Source organism: Cyrtonyx montezumae, unplaced genomic scaffold, assembly GCF_038088225.1.
Source record: "Cyrtonyx montezumae isolate F1298 unplaced genomic scaffold, pur_monq_1.0 scaffold_4, whole genome shotgun sequence".
NCBI classification, from domain to species: Eukaryota; Metazoa; Chordata; class Aves; order Galliformes; family Odontophoridae; genus Cyrtonyx; species Cyrtonyx montezumae.
In genome coordinates, this window is record NW_027072045.1 from 4,238,376 (window position 1) to 4,263,446 (window position 25,071).

The window sequence follows — 25,071 nt, forward strand, 5'->3', positions numbered from 1 at the left end:
GTCCAGCTGGGCCCAGTGCAGGGATCCCTTGGGATCCAGTCTCCCCTGGGTGACCCTGGAGAGATGTGATGGCCTGCTACAGAGCAGGACATGTAGGAGATAGATGTATTCATCTGGGGATAACTTTTTGATGCGTTTTTGCTCTTGGCCAGGGGATCTGCAAGTGATGAAACTCTGCTGATCACCAGAATTATTTATTTTTCTAAGTCTTCAAAGCTTAGGAAAACAAGTTAGGGCCACGTCATATCTTCCCTTACCAGTGATGACATTGGCAAGTGTTTCAATTGGAGCTGATTCTTTTATTTCATTTTTCTTAGTGATCTTGGTATACGTAACACTCAGTAGGGGTTGGCACGGTACTGTAGGCCTGGAGCAGGTCAGGGTGGCTGGAAGCTCTACACTTGCTGGGATACCTTGCATGCGTAACGTGGCAATGCATGCTTTGTTTTGCAAGTCTTTGCTTCCAGAGCAGAAGGATTCTTTCTGTTCTTCACATCTTCACGTCAGCCCACCTTTTGTGAGGTTTCATCTCCCATGCAGCCATCAGATGATTCAGTCCTTAAGAGCAGGGTTAATAGGGTTAAAGAAGATACCAGGAAGAAGTCCTCAGTTTATTTTGACTGCTTCACTATTTGTGGAAGTTGCCATGTTTTCAAACAGAGCATCCCAAGAGCTTGGTTTAAAGGAAGAAGGGAAGACTTAGGATCTGCAACTTCCTTACGTTTGTAGCTGTCATGGGTATCCCCTGCTTGTTGGTGCTGTGCAGTTGGTAAAGCTTTTTTTTCCAAGGCCTGAATAGTTTCTATCAGATTTGAACAGTTAATGTTTTTAAACAGTGGAGGGGAGAAAAAAAACGATTTGGAGTGCTGTTCGTAATGACGGGGGATGTTTTTATGTTTTAAAATTATGAAAGGAAGATGAGTAGCATTGAAAGGAAAATATTTTATCAGAGCACAGAGACTTCCTGACTTCCTGGCCAAGGCAGAGCCAGGCATAGCTGGCAGCTAGCTGGCAGAAATGCAGCACAAATAGGACAGCGGGGAATCCAGTGACTTTGGAGAAACAGATGGATGAATTGCAAACACTGTGTTGTCCCCCTTTGTGTAAGGAGACATGCTCAGCCTTTGTGACTTTAGTTCCCTGTTGGCTAACAGTAGTTAGTCACAGTGGCCAGGAGCCACTCTGCATTTTTGAACCAGTGGCCGTTGCTTTTGTAAGCTGAGTTGGGTATCCATCATCCCATGAGAAGACATGGAGCTACTCTGAAATACTAGCCCAGCACTGTGTACCATCAGCTTGTACCAGGGAGATGAGAAGGTTGCAAACCTGGTTGATACCTGGGCTTTCATTTGCCTCTGCTGCTATCTCCTACAGAGAGTGGGAAGTTTTGGTGTTTGTCTCAAAGTCATTGGGATCTCTGGCTATTCAGCTTCAGGCATAGTTCAGTGTTTCCTTTCCATGTAGCTCACCCAGAGTGGTCTTGCTGGATCTTCCGCAGTTCTCAGAAAAACAGCAGGGCAGGAGAAGCAGCGGGAGGAGTGTTTGCCAGCCTGGCATCTCCCATGGGGACATTCAATTTTGCAATGAACCTCTTGGATTCGTGACAGGTCAGGTCTGTTGACCCTTCTGGGCATGCTGTAGTGAGTGTTTAGTTATTTACTAAAGCCTTTTGAAGCGAAAGTGGCTTGATGGGATCTGAGGCTTTTGTGTTACGGAGAGTTGTGTGAGAATCTTTGCTGGGGTTAGCTATTAGCTGATTGTTTAATTATTTGGCTCTGTAACTAAGTAACTAAATGCCTTGAGCTTTAAGATAAGCAGCTCTTTGTTAACATTTTAATAAACGGAGACAACCAATAATTATTTAAAATCTAAGGAAGTATAAATCTCTCGTTTCAGTGACCAATCTTGAATAGAAACATGACTTGGAATATAATTGTGTGCCTCATAATAATATTTAATAGGGCCTTTCAGAATGTCCTCGGTCCTCCTTTGTGGTCATGGCTTTTGTACAAACAGCATTTACTCCATTTGATGGCTGGATGGCGTGAACCGTGCTGTGACCGTATGAGCAAGCAAAGCAAAAGTTCCCATCTGTTTATTTAGCAGGGACTTGGTTTTCCATGGGGTGCTGTTCAATGGCTGCACCTATAAAGTTTCAGTATGCTTACATTGTGTGCAGCACTATTACAAATAAGGACGGAGCTGGGAGTAAACAATAGCAGAAGCAGTGTTCCCTCCTTTGTCCTCCAGTGTTTTACAACATCAACAGAAATGTTACACATGCCTTTGTTTGTTTGTTTTTTAGGGGTGACAGGCAGGTGTTATTCACATCTATTGAAGCACCTTTGCAGTAGGAACTGATGCTGCAATTATAGGATTTGCAGGTGAAGTCCCTTAGAGAGGAATCCTGGGCTGTGCAGAGGTCACCAAATGAAGTGTTGGGTGATGACTTACAGTTTATGGGGGTGGCTCAGGGATACAGCTTGAGGCAGGAGGAACATAAACCTGTCATCGAGTCATCATCAGATGTGATGCCAGGTTATCAAGCCTTGCTTGGCCGCTTGCACTCCGGGCCATCTCCTCCTCCTGCCTGAGATGTAGCTGGTTCTTTTTGCTTAGAATCTTTGGGTTTGGGACAACTAATGCTCCCCCGAACACCAGAGGATGGGTGCAAGTGAAGGCTGAGTGTGGCTTGTTCCTGTGATATGCTGAAGAGATGTGGAAGTGGGGAAATAATCCTCATGTAATCCTCAGGGGCAGCCTTGCTGTGACTGTCGTAGAGTGTGCAAGGTTTGTCCCTAAGTCGTGGAGCGGAGTACAAATGGCTTGTGAACGGGTTCAGTGTCCTGGGGGAGTTGACTTTGCAGGGTATGGCTGTTTATGCACTGCTGGGAATTTGTTAACAGTTTGAACCCGTCAATTTTCATTGTGAAGCTATTGGACAGGCTAATAATGCCTCCGAATCCCACCTGTTCTCTGTTTGCATTTGGGCACCATTTCAAACCCACACTGAAAAAGTTTATAGGCAAACATTATAAAAAGTGACAGTCTTAAGTGCTGCTACATTCTAGTTTGGCAACACAAAGGCTCACCTGAAAGAGCTCACTATTTCCAAACATGACTTCATTACTTCATGACAACGCTTGGTGATGGATCTCCTCTGATACTCTGATGAGAAAGACATGCAGGAGGATAGCGTTTGCTAAACTCTAATACCTTAATACCTGCTCAACCTTTAATTTTACCTTTTGCTGCTAACTTTCTTTTTAAAGCTCTATCTGAATTTGGATTTCTGTTGAAAGACTTGGAGTAAAATTGGGGATAGTAGTTTAAGAGCAGGTGAATTCGAGGATGAGAAGTAGAAAGTTGTTTTTCTTGCAGCCTGTGTGAGCATCCTGCAAGTGTCTTGGTGCTGCTCAGCACAGCATCTCAGGCACCTGGGGGAGGGCTGAGCTGTCCTCACCCGTGTTGGCTTTAACAAAGACCTTTTAAAAGACTTGGTACGTTTTCAGCACAGTGCAAACTCTGTAAAAGAAATGTACTTTGCAGGTGGAGTGCTTACAAAGAAGTCTTGTGAACGTCAAAGTAAATTATCCAGCTAGTGTCAGCTATTTATTTTTTAGTTTATTTTGACACTGGATTCTGAATTACAAATATTCTCTGGTATACACAAATGCATTTGTTACAGATGTATGTACAGCCCACACTCCTTCTGGAAATGCCATTTCGAGCAAGCACAGTGCAGTACTCCGTAAAACACCTGCACTGCAGATCCGTGGGTGCCTGTCTGCATCAGCAAGACCGAAAGAGTTTGTAAAATGTGAAGCTTGTTGTGGGCTTCAAGATGGAGTTTTTCACTCTGGGAAATGTGGAGACCCAGTTATAAAATCTAAATCTGAGAAACCTTTTAGTGCCCATAAATGATCTTGCTTGGGTTCTGCCGAAATGGTTCTCCCAGGCACTGCTGGGATGATGTGTGCCACATCTGCTGTCTGAAAAACACTCTTGCCTTAGGGGGCGAGGCAGGAGGAGCTTTGCTGGCTTTGCAGGGGCTCATCCCTGGATCTGTTCTCTTTTTGCATCAGGCGAGCTACCATCCAGCTCCCTGAAATGGTGCGGGTTAGAATGAGCAGGAAGAGAAACTGGGCTCACTGCGTTCAAGTACAGCAAAAGATTTAAATGGCCAAGTGACCCACAGGGGTTCTGACAGAGCTTCAACACGACCAAGCACCCACCTACCTGCTAGCTCGCATGTGGCACTTGTTTCAGCCTTCTCTGTTGAAGGTGTGATGTGAGAAGTGAGCACATGGGAGGAATGTGGTTTTCAGGGCATGGTATTCTTAGAAGCAAGGGTGGACTCTGAGGGAATATTAAAAGAGGTGACTCCCAACAAACAGAAAACAGCGTGTGCTGTATTTATTTGCACACCCACGGGAGCACAGTTGGTGTCTGTGTCGCACTTGTCAGGGTGAGAGCTGGGCGGCAGCCTGCTGGGAGACGTGACCCTCAGGAGCAGCCAGAAATGTGTTCATGACTTTCCCCCATATTTACTTTTCTGTCTTGATGAGGGAAGAGAGGGGGTGGGAGAAGGGATGCTGTGGCTGTCAGTCAAAACCAGTGAAAAAAGCAATCCCTTATACACAATAGAGTCTGGATGCTTCATAGAGGTGGCTTGGGGGGACCCTTCACCCCTTAACAAGATGATCCATTGTCCCATGGAGATGCTGAAGCTGTAGTAACTACAGGCAGAAGTAATTTCCCAAGGATTTTTATTATTATTATTTTTAAAGACTTGGTGTTTAGTTACAAAAGAGGACAGATGGGTGAGCAATTTTGCTCAGAATGTCTGGGTACCCCATACCTTCAGAAGTTTCATTTGTGTTCCTACATATCTGATGTGCTCTGCTCAAGGAGATTGTACAATAAAGAATGAGTTGGAAAAAGATATAAAGGAAAAAGTTACTGTCGCGTGGAGCAGAGTTGGCAGTGTAGAGGGCAAATGTTGGGGCTTTGGGAAAGGTGAAAACTAAAGGGCACCATATAGGCTGTGAACAGAACTTCATGTTTACTAGCTTAGTCAGTGTGGTTTTTCTCGGCTACTCTTTTTCTCCAAAATAACTATTTTCAGGTTAAAAAAAAACAACCCTAAATCGAAAATCAAATGAAAGATAAATGTTCAGTTACAGACACAAAAGCTATGATATGAAACTGAAGTTTTTGTTTTGAGCTCTTCCTGCCTCCTCCAAGCTCTCTTTGTGCCCTTAGGTTCAGTTCTCGTCTCGCCAGGGTTGGCTCAGTGTGACTGTGGCTGGATTGTGACTGTGGCAGTTGAGATGAAGGACGTGACAGGGGACCTATCGAAGGGGAATGAGCTCTCTGTGTGATTGATTTATTTTGAAAATAAAACTTACCCGTATCTGCATGTGATTCACTTTTACAAGGCAGATTGCTGGGCTAATCTGGATGAAACCTTTTATTTAACTTGATTTCCGTGGATAAAAAGGGCCTTCACTGACTTGTGTTGGAAATTCTCTCCTTTCCCTCCTTCTTCTTCTTCTTCCTCCTTTCCTTCAACCTTCGCAGAGCCGCCAACCAAATACCAAATCTCTCAGCCAGATGTACACTCAGCACTTCCAGGAGAACCACTTGAGTTGCGCTGTCAATTGAAAGACGCCGTCATGATCAGTTGGACTAAGGATGGGGTCCCTTTGGGGCCCGACAATAGGACAGTGATTATTGGGGAGTACTTACAAATTAAAGATGCTTCACCCAGAGATTCGGGCCTCTATGCTTGCACTGCTATTAGGACCCTAGACAGTGATACTCTGTACTTCATTGTAAATGTTACAGGTGAGTGAGCTAAACATAGGTTTTGCATGTAGAAGCTGTAAAATGTCGTGTAAAAATATATAATAATACAACTTGAAACAGTCCAGTCGGGAACAGAAAGCTGAGCTGAATTTTGTAGTTGAGATATTTCGGGTATTTTTCCCTTTGTCCTGATTTGAAAATGGCATTGGTTTGTATATACAACTGCTTCGTGGGGTCTATACTAATAGCTGCCGACTAGCCCTCTGTTTTATGCCTCTATGACAGGTTTAAATTGTACAGAGTTGCTGTTATGAGGATGATAAAACCACTAAAATGAATATGAGGGTTTCCCCCCCCTCCAGTCCAAAGAGAAAAAAGGCAGTCCTACATCCTTTTACGCTGCTTTGTTTAGTTTAGAGAGAAATTGCCTTCAAGACACTCAGTTCTGGTCAGCTGAATGTCTCAAAGAGAAACAAAGCTTTTTCAGTCCAAAGATTTTTTGGAGTTAACAAGCTCTCCCTGGAAACTTTTGTAGCACTGAAGGTTTATTAGCCAGTTTTGTTAGATTTTCATAAGAACAACACAAATTCATGCATTTTCTTTTTCTATGGCTTCTGTACAACTAACTTAACTTCTCTTCTTGGTAGAGAATATAAGATGTAGCATGTTGTTTTATTTGTTTATAAAATACTCCGTTTTAAAGTCTTGGTTCTTTTTAATGTGCAGATGCTCTTTCTTCTGGGGATGATGAAGATGACAATGATGGGTCTGAGGACTTTGTGAATGACAGCAATCAGATGAGTAAGTAACAGCTCACTGCCGGAGGTGACTGGCAAGATAAGCTCCATGTGGAAAGTAACGTCTGGTTTCTTGCACTCCTGCCTTCAGAGCTTCTCAATTGTTAACTGCATGTGCTATCAAATAGTGGTATCTTTTGTCTTCTTCCATTTTCTGTTTCTCCTGGTTCATCATTTGGAACAAAAAGAAAAAAATAAACTAATATTCTTTTAAACATGCTTTCCTGGTCTGTACTTTCTGTCTCCTTTCTTGCTCGCATTTCTGAAGTTCCCTGTCTTCCTTAATTGAAGTTTGGTCTTTATCTGTTTTAATTAATCTTCGAGAACTTTAACTTTCTCTGAATCTGGACTGAAATCCAGAAGAAGCAAAGATCCCACTCTCTTTGTTAAAAAGTGGTGAGAAAAAAATGAAGTTGAGGTTTTTTTGAGGCAGATCCCTGAGTCCTTAACCTAGGCAGAAATCTCACTGGAAGGAATGGATTTGGAAATGATGGTTTTATTGTTTTCTTTTTTTTCCAAGTCTTGTCACAAATAAGGCCTTCTTTCACTAAAACCAGATGAAAACGAGGCTAAAAGAGTCTTAAACATGTGAAACTTCAGTCCCTTTGGAGAGAATTTGAAGAGCTATTCATAGGCTTTAACTAGAACGGTCGCTAAGAAAAAAAGAAAGTAAAATTCATATTGGTTCCTTATGCCCCCATGCAGCATTGCAAAACCTCCTTGGGTGACCGATAGTTTGCTATTCCTCATGCTCTGGGAAGTCAATAGCACAAAACGACATAGAAGTCCTCCCTTGGAGATGCTGGCTGGTTGCAGAAGCAGTAGCCAGCAGTGTGTTTGCTCCGTGGTGATACCATATACTTGAAGCACTTATTCGGATGAAGGAGCACATGCCTTATTTCAGCTACCCTAGTTAGTTACTATTGTATACGACTGCCCTGCTCTGAAGCTGTGAAACATTAGATGCTATTTAAAGTGATATAAGCAGTTAGCTGCCGGCGTGCCCCTGCCATCTGTCAGTGCATTACCCCTGTCTGATGCACAGGTGCAGCTTGAAGTGGCCGGGGTTAAGCAGCTGTAGGCTGCTTGGACAAAGGAATGCGGTGGCAGAGATAATTGGTGAGTTTGGAAAAGGGACATTGCTTTTAAAAGAAATTGTATGGGCAAATCCTCCGAGCCCAGACAGTGTCAGTGTTCCCCTGAAAAGGGCTTGAAGGGAGGAATTCCTTTTAGGAGACATCCCTGTTTCTGTTAATACTTCAGAATTTTATTGGTGTCTGTCAGAAGGGGGCTTGCAGAGCATTTCCCAGACAAGTGCTCATCTGAGTGCCTTTCACAGGGTGCCCACAGACTGCTGGGTCTCCTTGTGAGCTGCAGTTGGGTGCAGGGTGCAGCCTGGCCTTCCTCCTGCTGTAGGAGCACTCACAGGGAAGCGTGGGAGCCAGGAGCAGGATCGTGGCACTGCGTTCCTACAGTCTGTTTTCGATGAAAAGTTGCATCATAGTAACTCAAATTAATACAACTCTGCTGAAAGACGATTGTGATTTGGCAGGATCAGAGCTGTCTGAAAGTTAGGGGTGGGACTCAGTTTGATCCTTTTGCAAACTGCTGAAGCTTGCCTATCTGATACCTCCTAAGCCTTCCCATCAGCACTCCTGCCCATTCTTCCTATAGATTTTGTTGCATTTGAGACGCCACATCTCATTAAAAAAATGGTGTTGAAAGAATGATTGCAAATTGAATGTGGAGCTGAAGAGTAGTTTAAGTCCACGCTGAGAGAGTGCCATGAGGAAGGCAGTGCTGTGCAATGCTCAAACTCCCCTTCCCACCTTCCTGCTGTTGGGCAGAGCCTGGGGAAGTCTGGATCCCACCAGTCGTTGGTTGCTGCTCCTTAAGAGAGGAGCTCCTTAAGAGAGGAGCTCCTTAAGCGTTTCCTGAATCAGGGTTTGAGCATTGGAGATCTAAAACCATTTAACTGATAATTTACATGCAAATTACAGCTGTGATCATTAAGGATAAGCAATGGAAATTGGCCTGGTTATGCCTTTAGTGATGGAAACAAAAGGCCACGGTCTTCAAAGGTTGTTGCTTTTTGATGAAACAATTCTGATAAAGTCCAGCTGTCTTGGCATGTTAATTATAATGTGATGAGGCAGGAAATGGCTGCAGTGCCTTCCACGGGAAGCTGAGCCTTGGCATCCTCATTCCTGCATATTTAAACCCAAAGCAAACCTTTTAGAACTGGTTTATTTACTGAGTGGAAGTATTCTTTTAAGCTTTTTAAGAATTTTTCTTTGCCTCTGTTACAAACCTATTTACTGAGGCCCAGGTTCTCAAATGCAGGTGGAGGGAATGAGGAGAAAATCCAGCCTATGCTGCCCTGAAAACGCATCCTGGAGGATGGAGGTGTAGGTGCTCAGGAGCTGGAGCAGCAGCCTGTTCTCAGGAGACAAGGGCACTCGTGTGCATTCGTTCAGCTGTATGGCCTGTGTATGTTTTTAGGGAAGAGGCATGGATAGCAAATTTCACACTGCCTTTGATGTCCTCCTAGCCTGACAGATATTTTAACTGTCTGAAAAAGGCAATGTGGTAGATTTGTTCCAGACTGCATCCTGAATATAGCTTTCTATTACTTCCAGCTTTTGTTGAAGTGATTAGTGCTCAGGGGGAAGGTGCAGGGTTGGTTCCACCACAAAACCAGTCCTCTCTGTCCAGAAAAGGGCTGTGTTGGATGATGGGTTCTTCCCCTAGGTGCCTCAGCCTGGTGCCAGACAGCCATCTCCATGGGCGTGGGCTTGGACTTCCAGTAACAAAACTAAGGGCTGTCTGCCATCAGTTCTTACTGGTGGTGTTTGCCTGGTGCTTGCTGCCCTGTCATCGTTGGGATTCTGAGAGATGGACCTAACTGTAGTCCTGGCAAGGCAGCACTGACATGGTGGTTGCACTGAGGCCTGCCAGCAGGAGTTTGCTGGGGACCATGGGGTATCCCTGAGGATGCTTCTGCTCCGCCTTCGACTCTGGTCAGGCGATGGGAAGTTTATAGCTTTTTGTTTTGTTTTGATTTTTTTCCCCTTATCATCCCTTAGACTATTTCTTCTGGGCCAAGGAATGGTAAATTGGCACTAAGAACAAAAAAGTATCTAAATGTAATCCACATGCTGTGCTTTTTCATGCCTTGAAGAATTTCGGAAAGGATAAAACAAGGTTCAAATTCATCAGATCCTGCGGAGTGGAAACCCGCTCAAGGGAGCAGCAAAAATTGGATGCTGCCTAGAAGTGTTTTTTAATTAAAGGTCAAATGCAATTGCACTGAAAACCTCGGGGTGACTTGATGTGGTCATACCAGGTGCACTGAATGGCTCAAGGTGCTCCTCGGGCAGGCTTGGAAGGGACTACTCTATGTCTTTGTATTAGATGCGTTCAGAAAAAAAAAAAAGAAAAGAAATTCTGAAGTAGTCCCCTGGGCCGCCTAATTTCAATTTCACATGCAGGAGATTTGCCTGATTAGATGTAATGTATTTGCAGCAGAGTGCAGTGAGGGTCAGCAGGATATTTTCTTCGCTAATGAGAGCTCTAAAAGCGATCAGGAATTCCCACCCCTTCCCCTGCTGCTCACTGCTGCTGCCTGTGGGGCTGGTGCTGGTGTTACTGGGAGCTTCTCCCAGTGATGCATCCCTCATCCTGTTAGCAGGGTGGCATGTCACAGAGATGGTCTGTAAGGAGTCAGCCCTTGTTCCCAGTCTGGACTTTCCCTCCCTCTCTCTGCGGCTGCTTTTCTTTGATCCTGCCAGCATCCTCCCAGCCTGCTTTCTGCTTCCACCTTTTCCACAGAGCAAAGTGTTTCTTCCTTGTGCATTTCTTGTATGTGAGGATTATCTGGGCACTTATTTACAAGAGATTTTTAAAGGATGGGGGAATCGTATGCAAGACAACCAAAGGATGAACTGCAGTGTAATGCAGGCTGGTATTTATACAAAATACTTCTATAAAACTTGGCTGCATGAGGCAGCCTTGTTGTACGATCTGCTCATTAGTGGTCGGATCCTGACCCACTCGCATGCCTCAGTCCTGAGCTGTGTCCCATTGAGGGCTTCCCATTGAGCTGGGTGTGGGCTGCAAAGCATTGCTGCCTTGGAGGGGTCATGGAGCCTGAGCTTAGAGCTCCTGATTGCCCGTGGGTGCTTCCTGGGCCATCGGTGCTTTGGGCACATGCAAGTGCTTGGGATGGATGCGGTGTGTGGGGACAGTGATTGCTGCAGAGCTTCCAGCCCTCTGATGAGCCTCACGACCTCCTCTGGACCCTTTCCAACAGCTCCATCTCATTTTTGTGCTGGGCTCTGAGATGGCAATATAACCAGTTTGGATGGTTGAGGAGCTGACCTGCTACAATTGACTATGCGGACATTATGACCTGATGTTGGTTATGTTGCCCTGTGAGATGTGTTTACCCATCCAGGGAAAACAGTCTTGTAATATGTCAGTACCAACCTGTAATTCTGCCTTCGCCTCGTAGAGACCTAATGTAATTTGGTCTTTGCATGTAGTGTGTAATTCCTTTGGTTGGCTTTATTTAAAGTCTTCTGTTGGTTTAATGTGATCCTGGTTTTAGCAAATAACATTAGCAGTAATTTTCCTTGCATTTCTAATTCACTTTAGTATATGTAACAATTTCTTAGTGTGCTAGTTAAATTTCCAATAGTTACCTGATTTTCTATTTTGATTACATGCGCAAATTTGCTTTGCTTTTCTACTTCATTAGTTTAAACTCTAATTGCCACTTCAGGCAAAAAAAAAAAAAAATCACTTATCGTTCTTAACATCATTTTAAGACTGCTTTTGGAATGTTTTCTTTATACAGAAAGAGATGTTGTTAAAGGATTTATTCCTGTATTTTCTATCCAGCTGTATTTTTATTTAGGGAGGGGGGCGGCAGGATTTCTGAGTTTACACTGATTGCAAGAGCTGCTATAAATATTTGAGGAACGGAAGAGTTTATTTATAGTGGAGTGTAAGGCTGCTAATGAAGGAAATGAAACAGGGCTGAGAGAAATAGAGTTCTTTTTCTGGACCCCTCTAGTCCTAAAAATTCCACACTAATCTGATTTGCTTCGGGAAAATGCCATTGTAAAATAAATTAATGTTTCCTAGTGTTAAACAGATCTTGAGTACTTAACTTCTTTCAGCTGTAATGGTGATATAACCGAAGCGATGTCAGAAAAGCAGTGTGGCCAAAGTGACATGTGGGTCCGGAGCATGGGCTGATCTTGGGTGTTTGGGGTAAAAGAAGATGGGTAGATGTGTGTTCAGTTGTGCTGTGTTTCACGTTCCAGTATGTGACAGGGGATTGATGTTTCGGACAAAAGAGGCATTTTCTCTGTGCTGGTGGGCACTAAATGACAAACTCTGTTGCTGAGTTTTGGTGATCCATGCTGCTCTTTGGTTAAGTTTTCGGGAAATGTATTCCATTTGCAAATATGTTTTAATGGCTTCTGAACAGCACCATCAGCTTTGCCATGTTGCTCTGTGAGCTTAAGTGGGCTTCTAGGCAGGTGGCTGTGCTTATCCTCCTTCAGATGGGGTAAAGATTAAGGCTGAGGCTTCAAACAGCTCTTGTGCCTTTGTCAAGCTTTCAGAACCGGGGTTTCCTGAGTACTTGCAATAACTCAGATGGTGATCCCTGATCAGTGGAGTCTGCTGAAGCTTGGTCCCTCTGTCTTACTCAACATCGACGAAGTGAGGAATATCTGTGGTTAATTATTGGAATTTTCTCATAAATTATATATTCAAGGCTGCAGACTGAGCTGTTTGCAAAACTCTGATCAAAGCTTGCAGCAGATGATTTCCAGTCCTGTACTCTTCCTAGAACACACTGTCCCCACTGAAACAAATGCAGCTTCCATCCATGGAAGGGGCTGGAAAGGGAGGTTGGGTGCCAAGCACTGACGTTTCTGGATGTTTTTCCTTGCAACAGGGGCACCCTATTGGACACACACAGACAAAATGGAGAAAAGGTTGCACGCAGTGCCAGCAGCAAACACTGTCAAGTTTCGTTGCCCAGCTATGGGAAACCCAACACCAACCATGAGATGGCTGAAAAATGGGAAAGAATTTAAACAAGAACATCGTATTGGTGGCTATAAGGTAAGATCTCATGAAGTTATTTCGCAATTTCTGTTCTTGACCAAAGCTGAAAAAAAAATGAAGCAACTTGCTGAAGTCAACAGAAAATCTTTCAATGGGCTTGGATCAAATTTAGAAGAAAAAAAAAATTGTTTTCTTCTGAGGGAGGGTGGGTGGTTTCTTTGAGTGTTATTGAGCTTTAATTTTTTTTTCCCTAACATTCAATACCAGTACAACTAAGGATTGCTTATAAAGACTTATTTGGAAAACTAATGACTGACACTGCAAAATGCACTAAGATCTGAAGATTTTGCCTCATTCATTTTCAGCTGCACTGTTAAAGCCACAGTGGTGATTACAGGCAGTTTAATAACAGAAGGGTCAGAAGTTATTATTTTCTACAGAGTTTATGGTCTGTGAAACTGAAATGAGAAGCAGAATTTGAGGGAAAGTAACAACAGTTACTTAGAAGGGCTTGTTTGAATTTTAAATAGTTTCAGATTAGATGTCCCATTTGAAGCTGGTGATTACTGATTATGAGAGCAGTTTGGGAAGTCCAGCTTGTGCTTGAACCTTTAACCTCCAGGTATCTGCCTGGATCAGGTCAGAAGTCATAATGGGGTCATCTTATCCCAGGGAATGGGAGCTCAAGTTTTGGATGCCAGGTTGCTGTTCGTGCATGCGCTGTGCCATCCTACACCAGATTTCTGAGCCACACTAATCTCTTCTTTGGGATTTCTGTCCATGCCCCGAGTACCTCATACAAGGCTTTGAAATGAGAAGTTTCTGAGGTTGACTCTCTTCGTGTCGTGGTTCTAAGCTGCAGTGTACTGCTGAGGAGCCCACCTGCAGCCATCGCTTCGTGGTCCAGGTGCCGAGCTTTGCGGGGCTGGACAGAGTGGGTGTGGATGTTGCTTCGTCGGCTGTTGACTCAGAATCCTGCTCATTACAAAAAATGTTTTCCAGTGCAGAGGAGGACAAGCCACCTTTCCTCTCTAACTAGATTTACTGTAGAAAGTGTCAGTTTTTCCAACGTTTGTGTTAGCAGAGAGTGAAGCCCAGAAAATCTCCCTGCGCGAACGCTAATTATCCAAGTAGACTTTTCCATCTATTTGCTTACCCCATAAATTGCTGTTGCTTATGAGTGTACACCTGGCAGCACCTTCTGCCTTTCATAATACTATGGAGTGTTAACGAATTGGCTACAATTCAGTGGTTTTTCACCTTTCACAGTGCTTATTTAAAATAAATAAATAAAAAACCCAATTAAAAAACCCCTTAATCCTGTCTTGGAAAATAATAGTAACCGTTTCAGTACAGACTGAGATGTTGTTTGAACACTGTGCAACTCATGAAGGGGAAACGCAGGTATCACTCTTGAAAACCATGAAGGGTAGTTGGTGCCTTGTGAGGTAGGACAGAGATACCTGTCTCTGCTTTGGGAGTGGGCTGCAGTGGGCTGAATCCCCCCTACTGCTCCTGGCTTTGGTGAGAGACCTAGGTGAGCTCATTCCTGCTCTATGGTAGGCACACATAAAGTGGCACAAATTAAATTTTGGTCATGTGTATTAAATGTGTACAATTTCCTAGGTACGTATGCGCTCCGGAAAGAAACTACAGATCCCTATTTCTAAAGCCAGCTGGATAAGTGAAGTATATACCTATAATTCAAAATCATGAAACTTCTTACATCTCTTTGGTCTAAAGGAAAAAGAGAGGGTACACAGCTGTGGATTTTAGGCTTTCTTGTTGCTCATAAATACATCAGCTTTAAAATGACCTGGAAGCATTTACTTACTGTCATTCTGCTTACCGAATCCGAGTATATTCCAGATTCTTCTGGTGTTTTGAGTAACTGTGCTTTTAAGGTGGAAACACTTTCAGTGGATGACTCCTAAAGAATGAGGTCTCCAGAGCTGCTGGACACTGTGTCCTTTATTTGTTGGTGAGGCTGAAGTCACTGCAGGCTTGCTCAAAATGATTGGGGAATAAGGAGAATAGTATTTTCTTGACAACTTTATACTGATGCATTTTCTGCAGAAGAAAACCCAGAGGAGGGTCAGTCTTCCTGTACTGGCCCACATGCAGCCAGCTTTAAGATCCACTCACAATATTTCTTATACACCAGCTTGTTTTAAGCCTAGGCATTGCAACATGTAAAGTGCTTCCGACACAGATCTTAGTACACAAAATACTTTGAGCAAATAGGAGTGAACCAAATGTGGCCGTATCTGCCATTGCCAGTTGACTTAATGCTTCCTTTTGGAAGGGGTTTTAAGAACAAAGAAAGGGAAGGAAGAAGTGAAGTTCTCCAGTAATCCTCCAGCCACCTCACTCGGGCTTTGAGCCACGATATCTCTTCTTTGTATGCTCTGTATCGCAATCAGATAGCGGCCTGTAGCACTTTGTCCCTCTGACTGGGGAATGTCTTGAGTCAATTTACATTCAGGCAGACTAGCAGAAGGGTGTATGCTCTGGCCAAGATAGCTCCCAGTGCGAAATTCCTCCACCATGACTAATTCTGGGTGGTGAAATTCAAAATTGACCCTTCTGTTTTTCAGAGCATACCTGCAGTAAGGAGAAGAGGATTGGTTATTGGTTTCTTTTATTGCCTCAAGCGTGGTAGTGATTCTTGCTGTTGTGTTTTAAGATAATTTATTATTTTTTAGAGATAATGCTGTAAATCCTCTTTGTGAGAATACAGCAGCCTTCACTTTTCTCTACACCACCCGGAAAGTAAATGTACTTCTATCAGTGGACACTGTTTAAGTATTAACAGGTGTGTGTTTTCGCATATGCCTTTTGATAAGCTTCATCCCTACAGTGGTCTTTCCTGCATTTACATTGAGCCATGTACATATAGAGTAGAGGAAGGAATGCTGACTCCTTAGGACCTGCAGAAACCTGTGGCTTTTCTGTGGATATTCTGTACTTGTTCTCATTCCCTGAGCAATACTCATTTGCCTGATCTGTGTAAATTTTGTGGGGAAATGGATTTTGGTTTCTGACCTTTTTTCTTTGAAATTCATTTAATATTGACCCATTTGTACTTTTTTTTTTTTTTGGTGAGCAATGAAAACTTTAACTCATGCATCTAATTACTGAGATGACTTTATTATCAAAATTAAACAGTCGTCCACAATTATTGCTTATGCAAAATGCAAAGTATTTCCTTACCCATTGCATTTTGATTCCAGTTAGGCTGGCTCACCAGCAGGTTATGTTTAAAAGATAGCTGGATATATTTCACATTGGTGATTTAGTTTAAATATCAAGTTATCTGGAGAGATGATCTGAAAGGATTGGTTAAATTTCCTGGAGAAGATTGCCCAAAGAAAGCATCTCAATGATTTGCTAGAAGTGTCAGTATCTGATTTTCAGTGGTCTTTCAGTACTTAAAGGGAGCATATAAACAGCAGATTGGCAATTTACGGTCTGGTAGTGATCAGGCTGCACAGAGAGCTGTGGGTGCCCCATCCTTGGAGGTGCACAAGGCCATGGATGGGGCTCTGGGCAGCTTGAGCTGTCCCCATGGCAGGGGATTGGAACAGGGTGGGCTTTAGGGTCCCTTCCAACCCAAGCCATACTGTGACTCAGAACGAGGGGTCCAGTTTGGGGGTCTTTGGGAGAAGCTGCCCTCATCCCTGGCAGACTTATTCAGCTGGGCTTTGCAGCACTGCACTTGTAAACAGAAAGCAATCAGCCAAAGCTGAATCTAGTTGAATCCAGACTCACAACATAAATCCAGTAGTATGATAATCTGTCATAAATGCTTTTGGCTTTCGCAGCAGTTATTTAGCTTAAACTAAAGAGACTTCAGTTTGTATATAAAAAAAACTTCTCTTGCAACTCATTGGATTTGCTGAATTACTACTTACTGGAGTTGCAAGAAGGGAAATGACACGAATAGTTTCTAATATTTCCATGTAGTATATGCAATTACTAAAAGTAAGATACTTTCTTATTGAGTGCTACGCAACTTCTCGTGTTTTCCTATCAGCTGATTACTTACAGCTTCTTACATTTTTTATTTCATCTTTTCTGGAACTATGTTCTATCCTTCCTGTTTTGTGATCAAATAAGTTAAAAACACTTGTTACAAATTTATAAATTCAGAATTAGAACGCGTAATGGCAAAAAAAATCAGTTAACTTCAATCAAGTCTCACCCCAAGCAGATCATGAGTTAGTAAAATATTGATTTAGCAGTGTTATACAGTAATTCTTTCTGAGCAAATGCTGTCTTAATATTCTATTATCTCCTTATTCCATCAGTAAACTTTTTCTATCTTGTTAAACTTATTTTTAAGCTCCCGATGCTATGAATAAAAACCAAAAACAGAACTCAACCAATGTATTGTTTTGATGCGTGGCACCAAAAGGGGGAGCTGGGGAGAGGGACTGTGAGCTTGGGCTGGAGATTTTGGGGTCCTGTTATTGGTACAGTGCTTTGTTTTTCATCCATGTCCTCCACCAGCTGCTGGGGGTTCACCTGCGTTTTATTTGCCCTCCCAAGTGCACATGGCCAGTCAGGACTCCTAAGGCTTTGACTGAAGGCATTTTTAGTTACACTGTTGGCAGCAGCCCTGAGCAGCCCCTTCCTCCTGGGTAAGGACCTACAGAACAGCAGAGCAAGGAAGCTGGGTTTCAGCCCTGCAGTTGTAATGACCTTTCAAGAACGTATAGTTGCTGGAAGTGCTGCTGAATGGTCAATAAATTTTTCTGGAGTACTGCGCTGAGTTACTACTTTCAATTTGGATGATTAAAATTACTGTACCAGACCGTGTTTTATTCTATTTCCTAAAACGTGGACTTTGCAGTTTAAAAGCTGCGTATTACAGCTACGTGACGTTAAGGTTTTTGAGAACTTTGTCAAAAGGGTAATTCTGAAACAAGGGAGTAATGGATAGCCAGTAAGAGGTCATTTTGGGCCCTGGTTTATGATGCAGAGAATATATAGTACGAGGTGGCTATATATCCTCCCGGTATTGGGCTGGATCCTATTTTCTATGAGACTGTTGCCAACACTCCTTTTGAATTCAAATGGGAGCAGAATCAGCACTTTTAATGCATTATGTCCAAGGATTGTGTGAATAAGTGCATATCTTTTTATTCTGTTTCAGCGAGGGTTCTCTTTTCATGCACTCTTTTGGGGAGGAGCCACCACTTCTTCCAGCTGTGGTGCCCTATAGCATTAGGAGATGTGATTCCCTGGGAGACAGCCCAGACACTGCCCTTCTGCACTTTGTCTCTCCAAAACACGGGCTGTGTAATTGAGCTATCAGAGCAAAACACAGGCCTGGATGTTAGGGGATCATATCCATCCCTTATTGCCATATTGTAGTTAATATTATCAGATGATTGTTTGGAGACAGATGGGTAATATCTGGAGGGTGTGAATTCACGTTGGAGTGGATTGAGAGGTAAGCTGGCAAGACAACTGCTGCTAATTGGTGCCGTTGTTTTAAGCCCGATAGAACTGGATGTGCACTGAAGGCTGAAGTGCTCAAATTAGGGCTGAGGGTACGTTTGTAATGGAGCACATGAAAACTTGCACTGCTACAGCCACGCTGTACCTGATCAGCCGTGAATAAAGTATTTCAAAGCCCCGCTGAACATAGAGCAATCTAATTTTGAACACGGACTACATGGATTAACTAATTGCAGAACAGTTATTTTGGAGGTGGAGATGGGGATCCTGTGCTGGAGTTCTCAGCTTCTGTTTACATCCCTCCAGGTCCGCAACCAGCACTGGAGTCTCATCATGGAGAGCGTAGTCCCATCCGACAAAGGAAATTACACGTGCATCGTGGAAAACCAGTATGGCTCCATCAATCACACTTACCATCTCGACGTTGTCGGTAAGAAACGCTCCGTCAAACACGTGAGGATGCACTTAATTGATGGCCAGGTTTCTTTATTAAAACGTTTAGAACTGAGCAGGTAGATTTTTTGCTTCATTTTGATGGTGATTTCATGATACTTGGAAGATAAGAATTCATTGCATAAGCAGATCCACAAACTTGTGCCAGTATATCCTTGGTGATCAGCCTTGGATGGGTTGGTTGTATTGAATCTGCATAGGTTGCTATCCAAGATAATCAGTTTGGCTGTGACAACAGGACTTGGTAGTGGTGCCTTTGGAGATCTGAACTGCTGTTTTTGAAATATGTCTGAGTGGGCTTTGCTCTCCCCATTTGGTTGGGTGATCTGAGCTTTGTAAGCTCTGGGAATAAACTAATTTGAGTTGGTAGTGAAATTAAAAATGAATGTTATTATTGTAAGCTATTTCTGGCTGGTGACTGGCAGCCTGACTTCTTTTCTAGAGTGAATCTTAATGTAAGTTTCAGTGTATTTGGACAAAGTTTTTATTTCCCTATCTGCTGATTATTTTAACATGAGTAAAAGTGCATCCCTTGCATTGTTTAGGACCACTTAAAGATGTGGAAAACCCCAAATCTGAAGGTTTAGCCTTCGTGCAGCAGGAGAGGAAGGAGGGCATTTTGTGATGAGGATGCTGTCAGACTGAAGCCCCAGCACAGCCCCTATGCACTGATGTTTTCAAAGCTAGTCTGAGCTCCCAGACTCACCTATCCTTGCTTTTTTTTTTAGGTAGGCTGAAAACAGCCTGGGAAATTTTACAGCATTGGCATTATTTTTTCCTCCTTGGAGGAGTGAGCCATGCACATTGTTGAGGTGAACCAAGTGGCTGGCAAAGCCATTTTTGCTTGAGCATTTATTTAAACTCCATTTATGGAGGACTCAGCAGCTGTGGCTGCTGGAGCAGGTAGTGCATGTTGCCCTGCCTGGCCTTACAGGAGGCAATGTCAGGATGAACACCTGGGGATTTATGGAAGTTCTTTAGAAATTATTTTGCTGTTTTCTTAATCCTTTTGGAAATCTAGATTGGTTCAACTTCGCTTTTGCTTAAAGCTGCATAAGAGGACAAAGCCTCTTTTGCAAGACTGGGATTTTTCCTTGCTCAAAAGAAACTGATTACAAATTCCCCTTCTTTCCTCTGTTCCTTTTCCCCATTGCTGCCCCAGTCCCAGTCTGGCGTGCTTCAAGGTGACCATAAATTTCTTTACCCATTTTTTTTTTCCTACCAAATGTGTTCATGGATGATGCAGTCACTTGAGCAAATATTTGCCAGAAGTCCTCTCACCTCCTCTCTCCCTTAGAGCTTTTTGAATGGCTTACATTGAGGAATACTGTGCAGAAGTTTATTTTTCCTGGCGATAAATTATAGTGACTTATGTAAATGAGTGGAATGGCAATAAGGATGATGTCACTTAGTGAAATGTCTACTCCTTTCCTATAGAGAACCAGAAAAGTGAATAGTGAGGTCAAGTTCTTCAAAAGTGACTGGTGTCCTGGGTGCCCAGCACATGGCATCCAAAGGGCATTTGATTTTCCCTGGGGGAGAATTCACAGTTTTGTGATACTTGGGTCCTAGGAGATGGGAAAGCAAAAGTCACTTTGGCAGATCACAGTTGGCATTGTGGAGGCTCAGTATGCTTTGTTTTTTCATTCCCTTTTGGCATTTGTTTTGGTGTGTGAAAGGGTATCGTTGTTAGTTTAAGTTGAAAACATACGTATAGGATTGTATACCCTAAGATAACTAGTGCTGTGTGTTGAATTTACTGAGAACCTCTCAAGAGATTCTGCATTGTGGAGCTTTAAGCTGAAAAGGGTATTGATGCTAAGAGAGCTCAGCCATTTCTGTGTTGCTGAAAGCTTGTGATAATTGTGGGGGTTGGGCAAGAAATTGTTGAAGCAGTAAATTAGAACAGGCCAGAAGGAGAAACTGTCAGTTTTCTACTTAAGACGTTTCTACAGAAGTTAATTTGCTGGATTGTTATTTTTTTTCCTTTTTTTCTCTTTCTTCTTTTTCTTTATATGAGTTTTCCATTCTCATAGAGCTGTAGAGAGTTAAGGGCGTTTGTTTAGAGGCTATTGCGCATGTAGACAACATCTTACAAGCTTCAGGTCATAATTTTGGGCCAGGTTGTATGTGGAAAACTGTCAGTTGAAAGCCTCTGAAATTACTTTTCCTACATGGTTTAACTGATTCCAGAGTTGATTAAGTGTAAGTAATAGCAAATGGTATTAAGCATGGTAATGTATTATATGAACACAAGCGTCTGACTACATGGAGTAACGTAGAGAACCCTCTGATTATGTCACAGATTTGGGAAGTATCCCAGCAAAAATCCTGCCAAGTAATGACACAATGCTGGTTAGGAATATCCAGTATGACTTGATGCCAATAATTTTCCAAACCTTGAACTCTTTCGACAATTAAAAGCCTGGAGCCAGCAGGGCTGAGAAGTTTTTCAGTGCAAATGTAGGTGTGAATTATTCTCGTTTTTACCTTGTAATTACTTGCAAGAACTCTCTTAAAACAGTCAACTCTGCTCAGATGGTCTTGTTCAAATTTACAAACTTGGCAAAGTGCTTGTACTGGATTTTTTACAATGCGAGTTAGAAAATACTGAAGAAGAAAGCAGTGAGTTGCTGGCACCCTCTCTGTGTAGCACCAAATACTTGTCCACATTGACAGCGTTAGGGGGAAACCATGCAGTGAGATTGGGCAGGATGTTCTGTGCTGAACGAGGTCGTTCTTGAAGTGTTTGGGACACCCTCAAGGGCCCCTTGCTTCTCGCCCTTCCTGTCTCCAGGCAGGGACTCAGGGCTGCAGCTGTGCTGATGGCATCAGTGGCTAACGGTGACCGTGCAAAATGCCGTTGGAGAGGAAGAGGAGCAGTCTCCAGCTATTTATTGGAGTGCAACCCAAAGGCTTCAAATAATATCAGCTATTTGTTGCCCAAAGGAGCATGCCAGCACGCAGTAATTGCTTACAACCTAAATGCAGAGACTGGGAGAAGGAAATGTCACTGTCTGTTTTATAGATGTGAAAACCAGCTGTGGAGCAATGAAATTTCTTGCCCTGGGTCACACAGGAAGCTGGTGGAGGAGCAAAAAATGGAGGCTGGTACTCGAATCCTCCTCCAACACCTTAATTAAACGAATGTTCTTTCCCTCGTACAGTTCAGCCCATCAGCTGCTTTCTACATGCAGCTCAAGTGCCTTTCTATTCTTCTGCATTTAATGGCAGGTAGAAACTCACAGCTTTGCAGTAAGCCTGGTAATAGACTGACTCCGTCCTCATTAAACATATATAAAGTCATACGGTCTTAAGGGAGAGTGCTTGAAAACTGTGGTTTTCACTTATGAGTTGTATTGTAGTGAATCCGGGTTGTAGGAAGCAACGTGGGAATGCAGCCACTGAGACTCGTACATAATTAGATCACTGTTGGATTGCAATTATCACTGGAGTACAATTTCAGCAGTGGCAGTTCTGCTTAAGCGTGGAAGTAACTAATTGAATTTATATTACAACAGCAAAAAAGGGTTAGCCTGTACCATGCATAGTGCAGGTAGCCATTTCTGTCCTATTTAATGTCATCATCCAGGGAAACAAAAGCTCGTTTTGGTTTCAGATGAAGTTCTGAACATTACCTCATTTACGGGATCCTACAGGCAGCTGCGGGGGCACAACACATCTCCCAGGAATGCGGAGTAAGAAGACCTTGAGCATAACTTGTCACAAATGTGTATATATATATATATTTAAAAGTCCTCTTGCAACAAGTTTAGCTTTACCTTGAGCTCTAGTTTTCCTGCTAGCCACGCCTTTGGCTCACATCGTTAAGGAACGAGATCCAGAGGCATTTTAGATGACTCTCAGCTTAAAACTTGTGCCCCAGAAGTTCTACATATGAGTGCTTTCACTGATGGTTGTGCAGAAAAGCACTTGTATTCTGAACCCTTGGAGGTTCAGAGGGTGTTGGGGTGAATTTTGCTCATGCTATTCACAGCTTGTTATTGAACAAAATCTCATTAAAATGGATTCTTCTTTTTGCTCTTGATGCTTGTTCATTGTTTATATTTCCTTTTGTTGAGGCACAAGAAAAAAAACAAAACCCTTCACTTTTGTTTCTAGTCAGCTTTATTTTTGGCTTTCCCTGTGCTCTTAAAGGCTCTTGCTGTGAGCATGGAATGGGTGTATTTTTCTTTTTTAATGACACATTTCCACTTTGTCATTCCTGAATTCGTGAAAACATATGCATTATTATTTGTTTTCACCAAGACCTGTTTTGTCAAGATGAAATTCAAAGTTAGTTTGACATAACAACAGAATGTTCCTTAATTGCCAAAGGATTATTTTTAGCAGTCGGGTTGCATACGAAAAGAACTGACAGCAGCTGAACTGAACGCGTGCCTCATGCGTTGCATCACTCTTGCCTGGCAGGAGTTAAATGTAGGTATTGCGACCAAGCCCAAACTTGTGCTGTGCTTCTGGCAGCTGGATTTGTAGTTGTTGATGTGCCTCATGGGGACAGGCTTTGGCTTGACATCCTCACCCAGGTGCCTGCAGCCTGTGGCATGATGAGACAGGGCCTGCAAGCACGCAGCTATCCCTGCTGATGCCTGCCCTCAGGTGTTTGGTTAGGCCAAGAGGGAAGAAGGTTTAATTTGGTGTACTGATAAGGCTGAGTGTGGACTTTACACCTGGCACTTGGCTTTTGGCAAGGTGTGCACACCTGAGAAGAAATTATGCAGATTGTTCAGTGCTTGAGGCTGTGCAGTTTGCTCCCGAAAACAGAGGCCACAGTGTGATGGTTTAGCTGAAGGAAAAGGAAGGCTTAGGGGTCCCTCTCTTCTTTCTTAATAAGGCAAAAATATTTCCAAAAACCCCTTAGTTTTATAGCATTAAAGCTTCTCATTTCATTGGGGTAGTGTGGCTAAATTACGTTTTATGGGCAAATACTGGTGTCATTACTTCATCTGCTGGGTGAACACTGCATTTGTCATGTTTGGAGTGCTTCCTGCAGAGCCTGCTGGGGGAGGACCGCTCTCCCTGTCCCACTTTCTGTCTTATTACAGCCCCAAGGCAGGCATTTCTCTCCCTTTTGATGAATGATGAACAGGATATTGTTTCAGCCCTCTTATTATCATTTTTAATCATGCCTCCTAATTCATGCAGTATCACACTTGTGGAGAGATACAAGCAGGAATTTGCAGGAGTTGCCCGAAGATGCTAAGCAGACAGTTGTGCCGTTCAGCATGCAGTTGGTGCATGTTGAGAGCTGTGTCTGTGCCTGCAGATAATCCCACAGCCACAGATTTTAGCTGGGATGCTCTCTCTTCAGGGCAAGTGTTTCCCAGGGCCAAAAGCATCACGGGTTTTGTCGATTAAATTAGGATTACAAGAGATGTAGAAGTGGACAGGGATGGTGCTGGACAGAGGGTTGGAGTGGTTGGATGGCTGCAGCAAGGTGAGGTTGAGGGCAGAAGGGCTGGGAAGATGCTGCAGCGTAAGGGTGTGGGGTCTTCCAAGAGGAAAGAGAAGACCTTGAGGGACAGGTACTGGGGTGAGGTAAGAGGGTGGGACATCTAAGAGTACTCAAGTATGGACAAATCGTCGAGATGTGGCATTCTGTGGCTATGAGAGAAAAGGTTATCCTGACAGCTTTCATGTGGGTGTCCTCCTGCTGCTGTGCCAACCTCTGTAACTTGAAATCCAGAGGTGGCTGTATTTTATGAGTTTTCTGGATTTAAATTAATTTGGTCATTGTTGGATTACTCCTGTTCCCATGGTGCAGCTTCAGCAGCCGTTGCTCCATTTAAACGTAAAAACGAAGTGATGTATAATTTAATTATGATGTAAAAGCCACATTAAAAATAGTAGTTTGTTAAGCACTTTTGGATATTGAACTACTCTGTACATGTAAAATATTATGGTTCTTATTTCATATTGCTATTTAAAAAGTTGCATGAATATGATGAGATTTGACTATGTTCATGAAAGGAAAAACACAGACTCAATATTGTGCAATTTTTACCATTTTTACAAGATGTTTATGGAAGTTTAAAATGTGTCTGTTGTTTCTTTTCTGGTTTGCAGTCACCACTGCAAGAGATAGGTGATCAAAACAACTGATTGTAATTTGTTCACATATTGTGTGTTGAGAAGTTAATGCGTGTCTATTTGTTCACTGTAAACATCTGATAGATGGTCAAGTGGGAAGAAAAAGCTATGCTGATTTTGCCTTTGAAGGAAGCTCTCTGTTAGGATGTGTATACTGCCAATCAGAAAAACATAGACAAAGAAGTGTGATTAATAACTGTAAAAAAAAAACGAGAGAGAAAAGCTTTCTGCATTTGGATTGCAAACTTTGTGTCCATGCGTGGCCAGAGGAAGTGTTTCTCATTAAAACTGCTGCACGTGTCTTGAAAACTTTACCTGAATTTCTAGAAATATGACAGCATCTATTTAA

At 42.9% G+C, this 25,071-nt stretch overlaps 1 protein-coding gene across 6 annotated transcripts in view; it reads left to right on the forward strand.

The window, feature by feature from the left end:
* Positions 1-25,071, forward strand: part of FGFR2 (fibroblast growth factor receptor 2) — a 73,418-nt gene that overhangs the window by 12,482 nt on the left and 35,865 nt on the right. For 4 of the 6 annotated variants that reach the window (XM_065746383.1, XM_065746385.1, XM_065746384.1 and 1 more), the window contains exons 3-6: positions 5,584-5,850; positions 6,538-6,612; positions 12,580-12,749; positions 18,465-18,588. In XM_065746383.1, coding sequence (XP_065602455.1) covers positions 5,584-5,850; positions 6,538-6,612; positions 12,580-12,749; positions 18,465-18,588 — 636 coding nt within the window. The remainder of the gene's footprint in view (positions 1-5,583; positions 5,851-6,537; positions 6,613-12,579; positions 12,750-18,464; positions 18,589-25,071) is intronic. The other 2 variants (XM_065746387.1, XM_065746389.1) reach the window with 1 other exon arrangement.